At 38.8% G+C, this 13,021-nt stretch overlaps 1 protein-coding gene across 1 annotated transcript in view; it reads right to left on the reverse strand.

Moving 5' to 3' along the window:
* Nucleotides 1–13,021, reverse strand: part of rpa2 (replication protein A2) — a 30,976-nt gene that overhangs the window by 2,769 nt on the left and 15,186 nt on the right. The window contains exons 7-8 of the mRNA XM_079624932.1: nucleotides 6,306–6,428; nucleotides 4,804–4,898 (exon numbers count right to left, since the gene is read on the reverse strand). Coding sequence (XP_079481058.1) covers nucleotides 4,804–4,898; nucleotides 6,306–6,428 — 218 coding nt within the window. The remainder of the gene's footprint in view (nucleotides 1–4,803; nucleotides 4,899–6,305; nucleotides 6,429–13,021) is intronic.

Genomic DNA, 13,021 nt, shown 5'->3' on the forward strand with positions numbered 1-13,021 from the left:
TTTCTGCTTATTGTTGACAAAACACAATCACATATTCGAAACGGGAATGGCCTTAAATTAGAAATTATTCAAGGATTATTTTGCATAGATGTTACATTTCAATCAAATGCCAATGCAATAGATCTGTGTCCAGAGGCAAATGAGCAATTTATATGAGCATCAAAGACTGGTTTCAGCAACTTGTTTTTGGACTAATCTGTTCATTTAATGGTTCAATTGTTCACTCATGAAGACAGTCACTTGTCGCCACCCACTGGCTGAATGATGCAAGTTGCGCAAACACTCCCAATGCTGATACTGGGGAAATATAACATATTCGAGGACCATGTACAAATATTAATATATATACAATACTACTATTATGGCATTATAATTAATAGGTGCTTGTGTTGTTAAATTGAGCTTATATTTTCCACTGTAATTAGCAAAGAACATTTATATGCAGGGCTTTACAGTGCGACATATATGTGCTAAATACGAAAAAATTGGTCTGTGCGCTGAATACATTTACCACTGGAGCATGCGTGCGATACAGTTTCGCATGTTCATAACACAGCCGCTTAAATAGTGTGAAGTGATTGTTGTGCTTATTTGAGTGTGAGATTGATGGCGCACTGCTATTATAGTTGGTAGTTGTAGTCTATTGTGCGATTAAAACTTGCCACTGTTGCCTTTGGCTTGCTCAGTTGGGGATATTCAATTTAATTAATCAATGAATAATACTATTGATTAGCATTACCAAACATGGATGTTTTATTATTATTTTTTAATACTGTGAAGCTGCTTTGATACAATCTGTATTGTGAAAAGCACTATACAAATATTCTTGACTTGACTCGTGTCCCGGCTGCATTGAGTCATTTTGTCCAACTCCATTTCCCACAATTCCTAAGTAACGCACCCATAATTTCTACGCAGCTGCTAGTTGACGAGAAAATGAAGCGCTATTTTCAAGTGATCCACGAAAACCCCAAACAAGCCCGCGAGGAAGAATCAACAGAAGCAATTTTACAAAATCCAAGTAAGAGAGAAACAAAAATGAAAATGTATAGATATAACCCGAGTGGGAAAAGGATTTTCCGTGGCTAACTTCCGATGCTGACTTTTACTGTTATTATACTGTTTTGTCACTCCGGTTTTAAGGTTTCGGTGTGCTGCTCTTACTTGTGTTTATGTGTTGTTATGCAGGTCTTTATTTTAATCTGGTTGTTCTGTAAAGCACTTTGGTCAGCCTAGCGACTGTTGTAAATGTGCTATACAAATAAAGTGAACAAGAACTTGATCTGTGACACACACACTATGCACTAAACAAAGGAAACGGTTGTCATGGAAGAGCCCTGACCCTCCATCTCACACTCGCTGGGTTAGAGATGTTCTTTATTTCATGAAATTAGAGAAAATTAGGTACTCTTCACCGACCTAGCGCTATTTTTGTCAAGATTTGGCAACCCCTTCGTGAACATGTCCAAACTCTCCAGCTTGACCCTGCTCTCCGTGTTTGATTTTGGACCCTATTCTCTGACCCCAAGCTCACCAATCAATCTCCAGCCTAGATGATACTACTTCTGTATTGTCTGGTCATTGGGTTTACTTTAAGCAGGATTGTATTGGATTGCACTCGTAAGTTTTTTTTTTTTCTTTTTTTTTTTTCTTGTGGGACTTCGGTGTGTCTATTTACTGTTACATATTTTAGTGTCTCTTTGTCTCCCATTGTTTTGTAATGTATTTTAAAATGTAAAAATAAATCATAAAAAAAAAAAAGAAAAAAGGAAATGGTTGTCATGGGTTGTTAGTGCTAGTCTGCAAACGAGAGTTTTTATTTAGTGATGTCTTCCCGCAGATCTGTTCTACTTTGATGAGTAATGTTGAGGTTTTATGTTTCTGCACGCTTCCATTTTTAGCAAATAAATAAAAAGTTTGTCTAAAAATAATTTGTGTGATGGTTTGTATTTTTGGTGCACTTTATGGAACATCTTTAAGTGATGAACTCCATTACTTGTGTTTGTTTTCAGGGATGATAACAGACGTTTTATACTTGTGCTACAACTGTTTGGCCTGTGCTACAAAACTTTCAACCTCTGTAGTACCAGTGCTGTGTATTGTAATTGTAATAATGCTAATCTCATGGGCACACTATGCAATACCTGCTCTTCCTCTCTCATCTCCATCACATTCTCTCTTTCTTCTTCTCGCAGTCTCCTAATCTTTACCTGTACCGTATTTTCCGGACTATAAGTCACACTTTTTTTTCATAGTTTTGCTGGTCCTGCGACTTCTAGTCAGGTGCGACTTATATATCAAAATTAATTCATACTGACTGAGATGAACCAAGAGAAAACATTACCGTCTACTAGGGCTGGTATGGATTTTTTCTTACCGTGGTTGAAAAGCAAGAAATTCCCCCGGTATATAAATAAACCGCTTTAAATCCCCCAACCACCCCCTGACAACAGATTTTCACGCAAACACCAGAGGCTAAGGCAATTAAACATAATAAGGAAAACGTTTATTACATTTTATTATTTCACATTTAGGACAGAAATGGAATGATGTCTAAATAAAGTGCTGGCAAAACGAAATATAGGCTAGGCTATGGTTTACATTTTTTGCTAGACAGACTTTGTTAAATGTTGTTACCTCAGAAAAAAACAAGCACACTTTGAAATAGTCAAATTTTCATCAGGCAGTAATTAAATTATATTCCATATTTATGTTTACATAATATAATGTTATTTTATTATTTTAATTTAATCTATGTTGATTACCGGTATATGAAAAGTGAACAGCAGGAGTAGGATCATAAGATGGGTCAGAGATTATTTTGACCACTTTATTAAGATTTGTTTTGTAGAAAGTCTTTCTTTAAATTGAATAAATTGTATCTTCATTTTAATCAATGTTTCATCAACCAATTGTCTGGAATTAATAAATAAGAAGCAAATATAGCGGACATATAATCAGGACGCGGAGGCGCCCGTGCGATCTCTTGCATTGCATTTCGTAGAGAAGACTTTACTCTGTGAAAATATTTATTTACTTTTGTCTAGGGCTGAACGATACATAGAATTTTCATCGTCATCGCGATATGAACTCCCGCGATGAACACATCGCAACAGACAGCCTGACACGATGAATAATGCCTGGTTCAGATTAGCACTAACTTACACGTTTTTGACTCCTAAAATCTTGTCGTGGACAAGAAACATGTCAGACTACACGTTGCTTTCCGACCAGTCATCGCGTGCCGTCACACACACACATTCACTCGCAAACATTCACTCGCACGCACAGACACACAAACACACACACTCACTGTCCCTCGCTCACTCACGCACGCACGCACGCACGCACGCACACACTCACTGTTGCACTCACTCACGTCTCGCCTCGCTCACATATTCAACCCGTCGTGGAGGACTGTTAAAGAATTAAACATGCTATATGCTATAGTCTTTCTGTCGTGAAGCATCGCAGACGCGACGTAGGTTGTCGCCCACTATAAGAGATGAAACGATCGAATCTTGCGTCCCGATGCCCGTTGTCGTTATTACGAATCTCCACGACACCCATACGTCAAACGGATCGTGCCAAAATCGCGCTAAAATCGTGTATTCTGAACCAGGCAGGTAATAAACGTTTGACCTATCACGCAAATAACCTATTAAAGCACTAAGACATGGGAACAGTATAGTTAACAATCACATTTATCGCAAGTCATATCGTCATCGCAATATTAAACTGTTATCGCACATCGCAGCTTTTCCTCATATCGTGCAGCCCTACTTTTGTCCCTGTGCACCGATCAGAATCTGGAGATACAACAGAGCCAATAGGCTATACTACGGACTTTAGCCGTTAAATATCTTTGCTGCATTGGATCAGTCTCCTTTCAATCAAAAATCAAGCTTTTGATGTTTTTTATGTCTATGTGGAGTTTTTAATATGCTTTAAGACAAACCATGTGCAAATTCATAAGTCAACACCATTGCTGAGTATTTTCTCCTTAAAACTGCAGTGAACCAAAGACAGTCTCAAAAACACGGTTTGAAATCGCTGGTGTTTCTGACGTCACAAACTACCTTGTAACCAATCAGATCAACGAGTGATCGTCAACCAGTGGATCTCTGAGCTGAGTGAGTGAGTGGAGGTGGGGCTCATTTATATATTCATAGAACTGGGTATACTAAATGAGGCAAGGGTGTAGGGTTACATTCAAGCTATTTTAAGGCATAACAAAAAAAAATTGTAAAAAGGAAAAAACCTGTCATTTTGATGATCAAAGAGGAGTTTTAAGGGATAAAATGATTGACTACAGGGGTCTTTAACTGAATAAATCTTAGTATGTACATCTAGAAAAGTTTTTTCTTGCACCACATTATCACAACGATTTCACAATGAAAACATCTCTTTGGTTTATCCGCTAAACAATTGCTTTCACGAGACTGATTTATAACGGTGAACTAATGTGTCAGCTTAAGATGTGCTGCTCTTATCATTGGAAAATCTGGAAATGTATCTATCCAAGAACAGACTAGGAAACAAACTATTGAGTCCCAAGTCTTGTGAAACTGGAGCTCAAGTTCATGAGAAATAACATATTAAGTTTCCTATGACAACCAAAAGAGGAAGCCCTTTCAGAGAAATTTAAGGACGTGCTATTCTCACAGCTCATTCGGGTTCAAAGAAGAGAAACGGAAACTAAAAAAAAGAGGAAGAGAAAGGTAGAATCTTTTCTTTTGGGTCAAGGTCCACTACAAAAGCTCTTTGTTTATAGACGCATATCTCAGGAGGAGAAGTTTGTACCTGATAACATTGACGCTCATGCTATTCAGCTTCTGCTTGAGGTCTTGCATGCTGATGCCTTGAGGCTCGTGACAACTCTTGATCAGACCCAGAACCTGCACAAAGACCACAACTCAACATCAGCAAAACACAACTCTAAACGTATAATGACAGTCAAAAAGGGCGCAGACAATGGAAAAGAATAGCAGAGTTGTATATAAAAATATATGTTATATTTAAGATCATATTTTATGATCTTTTGTGGAAGAAAAGACAATATAATGTCTGATATGTAGGGCTGGGTACCGAGTCTCGATACTTTTTAGGTACCGACCGAATTGCCTCGATACTATCGAGTATCGAGAAATGACATGTTGTTCGGTTCCAGATTTCGATACCTAAGGAGTTAACTCGTCAACGTCAGTGCTCAAACACATACATATGAAATGCACAACGACACACATAAAGTCGCTCACGCACATACACGCGGAACTCTCCACGCGCATACTCATATGAGACGCGAGCACACACACATACCTTAAAGTTGTGGAAAAGTCGATCAAAAGTGTGGGTGCATTTCTCCAGGCTCGATGCCAACAGCGCGCGATGCAGTATTTGCGGTAAAATAATTGCTGCAAAGACCGGTACCACGACAAATATGATGAAGACCTTGTCAGTGCACGGAGTAAACATAAGAGCAGAAAGTTGATCTGTCTTCGACTGGTAAATTAAGAGATACCTTGTTGATCACTCCAGTGTTTATACTGCAATAAATAATAACCTACTGAATGCACACTGCCGTTCAAAAATGTGTTGGTTAGTACGAATTTTTTTCAGTAAGGATGCATTAAAGTTATCAAAGGTGACATTAAAACATGTGTAATGTTACAAAATATTTCGTTTTTAAATAAATGCTTTTCTTTTGAATTTTTTATTCATCAAAGAATCATGAAAAAATTTATAATATTATACATTTATATCCAAAATATTAAGCAGCAAACTGTTTTCATATTTCTGAAGGGTCATGTGACACTGAAGTAATCATTTTGAAAATTCAGCTTTGACATCAGAGGAATAAATTACATTTTGAAATATATTCAAATAAGATTTTAAATTGTAATACTATTTCACAATATTACTTAAGTTTTACTGTATTTTTTTATTGAGTATGAGCTCTTTATAAAAATGTTTTTGTATGAATTACTTTGTGCACTGGCTAAGGAGCATGAGTCAAACTGAAAAAATAAAACCAAAGTTTTTCTGAGATGTAATCTTGTTAAAATGGATTTCATAAAATTGGTATCGAAAAAAGTATCGTCAGGAACCGGTATCGAAACTGAGGTATCGAAATTGGCACCGGATCGAAAGATTTTGAACAATACCCAGCCCTACTGATATGTAATGCATGATCTCTAGATAACCATTTAAAATATATTTTGTTGTTACATATACATGTCATCATCACATACAAATACATTGCGTACACATACAAAACTCTTGCACAATGAGGCACTTTGACTCACCTGGTTCTGGTTGGCACTCAAACCATTGACTAGCATACTAGCACCAGAATAGCTTCCTGTGGACCCAATGCTAGCCATGCTGGTATGTGAGACAGCCATCGTGGTCATCCCTCCGCCCCCTCCCTATGAAGAAAGAGCATCTATCATCAAACACAATCTAAACAAAACCGTTTATGACATAATGAGACATATTGGCAAGGTTGATCACAGTATCCAGTCATAAAGATAGCATTTACTGTATAACATGTCAGAATTTGGATGAAGAAGTCAAAAGTATGACTACTATTAATCAAATCACGTTATAGACTAGTGGCTGTGAACATTACTGCGCAAAAAAGACTAGTCAAGTCAAGTCAAAAAGACTAGTCAGCATGTTGTGCTGGTCAGTTTGGTCTACTACACACACTCAAGCAAGCGTGGTGCTCGTGCTGTTTTTAACGTCTGCCGTCTCGTATTTGAGGAACTGAACTTCATCTCCAGAGCTGCTCTGGGAGTCACTTCAGCAGCATTTCAACATTTCATTTGAGAAAACTAGCATTAGATAAACAGAACCTCAAAGGCCTTCACTAAAACCCACCACACGCTTTGGTTAAAGAAATTGTGACAGACATGCACTACCAGTCAAAAGTTTTGGATCTGTAATAATTGTAATGTTTTTAAAAGAAGTCTCTTCTGCTCACCAAGGCTGCATTTATTTAAAAAAAATATATATATATATATTGTGAAATATTATTAAAATGATAAATAACTGTTACATTATATATATATATATATATATATATATATATATATATATATATGAATATAAATGATTTGATTACCACCTTTATTTTATAATAATTTTATTAAAACAAACACAAAAGAAAAATTTAGACAATTAATTTAAAAAGAAATAAAAAGTTTCATAGGATAGGGCCCAATTATTGTTAAAATTTTAATAAATCCTTTAATTGCTAAACTTCTATGAATTCATCTGATTAGACATTCCTTTTAATTATTCATTTAATTAAAGCCCAATCCAGGAAAATTTAAACTGAAAAAAAAAAAAACTGAATTTGGAAAAAAAAAAAATATTTATTTCATAGGGCACTAATTATTATACTATATTATACCACGGGCTGTTTAAATACTCGATTCTGATTGGCTGGAAGGTGTGCAGTAAAACCGTTTAATGCACAGGTAGTTCCAGTCAGTTTGATTACAGTTCGAAATGAATCCGCTACTATAAACATTGGTAACCATAGTAACACTTTTCCACCAAGGCAGAGCTGGTGCTGGTTCGGAGCCAGAGCCTAGTTTCAAATCGGTTCTTTGTTTTTCGACCACCAAAACACCAGCTCCGAACCAGTAAAAGTGGTTCTTAAGAAGCACCAAAACATTGCTGGGCTAGAAGCAAGAACCGCTTGCGTCAGGGGCTGGGGGGCGGGGTTACCGTGACCACAGAGGAACAGAAACTTGTGACCACCATTTTTTAAATAGCTGCTAATCGAGCTAATAGCAGCTTGATTGTAATCTCCGTCTACGCAAGTTACGGCGAGCTGCACGAACGCGTTGGATTCGCCGTGTTTGGATGCCGATGTAGGTTCGCAAAGCCATGAGCATCAATAGTAACGCAACGACCACCATTGTTGATGAGACTTGTTCAAGAAGCATCGGAGCGGCGCGGACCGATCAGAGCTCCGGGAGTGTTTGGAGAGCATACGACTCCTTGTGCTTTTGGATCGCTTTCGCAGTGCTTTGATGTCATGCGGCGATCGGTCTGCGAGAAGCCGGACCATCTTGAACAAGCCTGGTGTGTTTTTGTTTGGCGCTGCCGTGCTAGCGTTGCTGGGCAACATGAGATGTATACAGTGACGTAAGACCTGGCTCTGTGGCGGCTCTCTAGCCTGTGGAAAGGCAAACCGGTTCTTAGAAGACCCGTCAGTAGAACCAACTCCGAACTGGCTCTAGCTCTAGCTCTGAACCAGCACCTGGTTCTTGCTGGTGGAAAAGGGGTAACAGTTAACACTTGCAAACAGAGTGAGAGACACATATGAACACGTTTATTTAGGTTTATTTACCCTTTTCCATGTCTAACTTCACGATAAATGGAAATGTGGAGTTTAACATCAATTAGTATAATGATGAGTAAAACAATCCCTTATCGAAATTTCCAACTGTTTTATTTTATTTTTTCGTTTAATTTAATGAATTTCAATAAATGTAATGAGTCTTTATATAGTATTCGTGGTTAGAGACGCCTAAGAGAAAACCCTAATCGTAGGTTTTATTTCACACTCTACATAATTAAATAAATTACATGATTAGTTCAAATAAAGATTGCCTTGTCACTGTTGCCTGTCATTCATAAATAATTTTAAAGCAACGAGGGGAGTGTAACGTTCGACCTCAAAGAAGAGACGCACACAGGTAACTCGCGCACGCACGCACGCACCTCTCTCTCTCTCTCTCTGTTCTCTGTCTCTCTCTTTTAATAATGAATTTAAATAAATGTGATAATTCATTCAAATAAAAGCAATCCGATGGCTCTACTTTATTTAAAGCGGACGGAGTGCTAGAACTAACGAGTCATAACTTAACCCTCTGGGGACTAAGCCCTTTTTGGTCCGTTTTCTTTATTTTTACATTTGGGCTTATAAACCATATGTAATGGAGATGGAACACCATGTGTTTGGTATCTATGGATTCAGAAGACCCTAAGCTAACATAAGCATGCATGTAATGTGTTTATAAAGGAAGTATGTGTGAAAAATGTACAATAATCGAGAGAATTTCAAAACCGAAAATTAGATTTTTGTCATTTATTACTGAAAATCACACCTCACACAACAATAGTGAACAGTTTTTGAACCAAAAAAATATTTGTCAAACCCTTTGCTTGACAGCCATTTGTAATTGTTCAATCAAATGTGTTAAGAACAATGAAATAAGGAACTTTTTTTACAAACAGTCCCAGGCGTGAAAAAGCGTCTGCTTCGAACTAAATGAGAACTGCTTGCTCTGAAGAACATGACACACTCACAACCTGGCAGATTTACTTTCCACTAACTGTTCCAGAGCTTGTTCTGCCGTAAATCTTACTGCTTGCCATCATAACAGTGCTAAAACAATACAATAATAATGCTATTTAAGTTATTCTGTCTCTCTCTTATATAGATCTCTGTGCGCTCTGTAATACTCTGCTCCGTTCGCTATCTGTCTCATTCTCCGTCCACATGACGCTGTTTGTTTGTACATGTTGAAGACTACAGAGTCCTCTGATTGGCTAGAATACGTCATGGTAACCTTCCTCTGATTGGGTAAAAAAAAAAATCCTCCCAGCGGCAATTTTTCCATTGGTGGAATTTGCCTAACAACATCGATTTCATTGGCCTTTTTATGCAGTGGTATTGCGCAACAGCGAAGCGTGTGTATAATACAAACGGGATACCACTGTTTTCAGCGGAATCTGAGGAAGACGGCAAAAAAGACCGCACCTCTCTATCATTAATAGTTTTGAAGATAATTGCACATTTGTAAAAGTATGCCATTTTGGGCGGTACCGCCCAATTTGTCTCCAGAGGGTTAAGAAAATAACCGTCATTTTTACCCGTCTGTTAAAAAATTACACAGTAACAGCTTTAACTTTTTAACTTGGCAAATAATCAAGGTATAAGTGGGATAATCCACGGCTAGCCATGCATTAAAGGATTTTCGTTCTAAAAAAAGTGGTATCGGTGTATTCCCAATTAATATTTTTTTATTTTAATAAAAATAATTAATCGCTCCAATAATTAATTTTTTTACTATTTCAGATATTTAAGACTTTATGGGCTTAAATTCTTAAAAGTAAGTTAAGACATAAAGGACCTTTTTTTTAGTTTTCGTTAATACCATCATCAACAACTAAAACATTTATTTATAAAGCACATTTAAACAATATGATACAAAGCAGGTCTACACAATAAAAACAACAATTACAGGTTTCCAAATTCTAAAGAACATTGTTGGACCGCACATGGACTGGTCAAAGATCGCTAGTTGTCTGCAGAAGAAGGATGAAACTGTTAGTGAGTACACTGAAAGATTTTGTCAGACAGCTGCAGCATACAGCTGACACTTCAGAGAAGGTGCTAGATGCTAATGGTCCCCTAGTTCGCACATGGTTTGATGTTCTATTGTTAGAACATAGAAAGGCATTGCCTTTCTTAGACTTAAGATGGTCCAACAGAACCCTACAAAACAACTTGGAGAGGTTAGCTACTTGGGAAAGAGATTCTGATGTCAAGGCAAGAGTACAAATTGCAGCAGCATTCATTAAGGTCAACTCAGAGAATCAACAGAAACGCAAATGTCCTAAGAGAGAGGGCAGTTGTTATTGCTGTGGTAAGCATGGACATGGGAGAAAAGAGTGTAGGAAAAACAAAAATAACTTTAGCCAAGTTAACAATGTTACTGAGCTTCTACTCAGTCTGCTTGCAACTCTGAAGCTGCCCCTCCCCTCGTCATTAAACTCGTGGGTCAGCTTGTTGAGGTGTTAGCCATTTGGGCTGTGAGTGCTTAATTTCCCCAGTAACTTACAACAAAGATGAAAGACTTGTTTATGTTTAATAGAACAAAAGAAAAGTGACTGTCTCAGTTTTCCTTTGAGGGACACTGATTAAGTAAACTCACAGCCTAAAATGTTATCCTACAGCACAGGCTTCATCAGTAATGGTGTTGGGTCAGTCTGTAAATGTAAAATGCCCTCCTGCAGTGACTAATGAATCAAGCAAGTCACTTCTGTCACCTCCTTCCGTTGGGGAAATTGGTTAACAACCCCCAGAGCCCGAATATTGTATTACAGCGTGCACCCGTCACGAACCCATCCTCATGTATGATGTCTGCCATGACTGAAGTTGTGTTAGAGGATGAAGCCGAAATGACTCATGATTGTGTTACGCTTACATACGCAGCGACAAGTGCAGTGGGGTGTGTCAGGGAAAGAAAACTTGGACTCATGTGTCACTAGGGCTGTCACTTTTGTGAAAAAATCCTTTTCGATTTTCGAGACATAAGTGTTCATTGAATCGATTGTAAAATCGATTTTCCATGTCTAAAGACGTTTCCATTTTCAACGCCAAATATAGGCCAATCCACGGACAACTAACAGGCATTAGGACGAACGTAAAGAGGGCGCTTGAGACGCACAATATTTCTGATGATTTATTGGCATGAAATTTCGTGTACAATTACAAACAGGAGTGTAACATTCTCGAAAAGCAGGGTGGACTGCCATAACATCAATGTAAAACATTACTGCAGGCTTTAACATGGCTGTCAAACAAATTTCACCTACGTAGCCTGTAGCCCGAGTCTGTTAGCTATCTGTAGCCTATGCTTGAAATTTTCTAAATACTGGCGACACCTTATGCAGAAGTAGGCTATAATTTGCTGTTATGGGTGTTTATCAGAACCTGCAGTTGCTGTGTGATGCGCGTTCGCTGCGGGCGTATCGTGACGAGCTGGACACGCTCTGAGAGAAAGCGCCTTTCAGACAGGGCACGGCATTCGCGGCGCTATGAGAAACAATGAACAATCCTTATACAATCCTGTTTTGTGAAAGCAGCTCTTTTGTTTTTACCTCCAAAACACACCAACAATTGGTCAGATCTATGCCATTGGACTGTGCGGTTCAATGCCTGAGCCATTCAATAGGCTACAGATAGCGCGAGACGTTTTGTTGCTGTGTCGACCAAGCGGTGCGCACGCCGCGGTCAAAGTTCAATCGTGCAAATCGCGTTGTATCTGAAGCGCAACTCTAAACCCAGCGGCCAGCGCCGCGCATTCTGCGTCCTGAAAGCCATTAAAATCGATTCCCTATTTTCATTTTCGAAACTTGTGTTGGTTGGTCCGATCGATTGTGCAATCGATTTTCGAACAAAAAGTGACAGCCCTATGTGTCACACTGTAAAGTTGTGCTTCCCCCTGCAGGGATAGGATAGGGCGGACACATGGACCAGTGAGGAGCCCAGGGAAGAACCGAAAGCAACAGGCTTCCCTTATAGGCCCTTCCCCTCCACTAGTTCTTTAGGTGTCTCATGAATTAAGAATTAGGGAAAGAAGGAACAACAAATAGCAGACTCAGATTGAACAGAGGATACAACCCTAATGTTGCAGTCTTTACAACGAATCCTGCTCTGTTGCCGTTGTTCTCTTTTGTTTTCTTTCTTCCTCTGTACAGATACCACTTGATGGCTGTCCTGAGACCCATATGCACCGACCTTCTGACCTGCGTATGAAGCCACAAACTTCCAGGAAACAACTAGACCCACTGCTGAGCCAACTATCACTAAGTAAAAAAAATACAACGCAGAGACTCACCTACGGGAACTTCAGTCATCCATCAACATTAAAGGTCGACCGATTCATCGGTTTTGCCGATTAATCGGCACCGATAGTTGACTGGTGGAACTATCGTTATCGGCAAAAATATACACCGATAGTTTTTCCTGGTTGCGTCCATTGCTGGAGCGGCTGAGAAGCGCACGCTGTCATTCATTACACAGTGTAAGAGCTGAGAAGGGTCTGCTGGCATGATGCAGTACAAGAGCGGCCTCTAGAGGTGTAATAAAAACTATCGCCTCGTGTTGTTTATTTCGACACGTGATGCTGCGTGCTGCACTGAGAGCACATGCTGCGTGGAGAGCGCTGACATCAGATGCACGTTTAAAGCACCGACAGCTAAAAGGTATGTA

The sequence above is a fragment of the Phoxinus phoxinus genome, assembly GCF_949152265.1.
Source record: "Phoxinus phoxinus genome assembly, chromosome: 10".
NCBI lineage: Eukaryota > Metazoa > Chordata > Actinopteri > Cypriniformes > Leuciscidae > Phoxinus > Phoxinus phoxinus.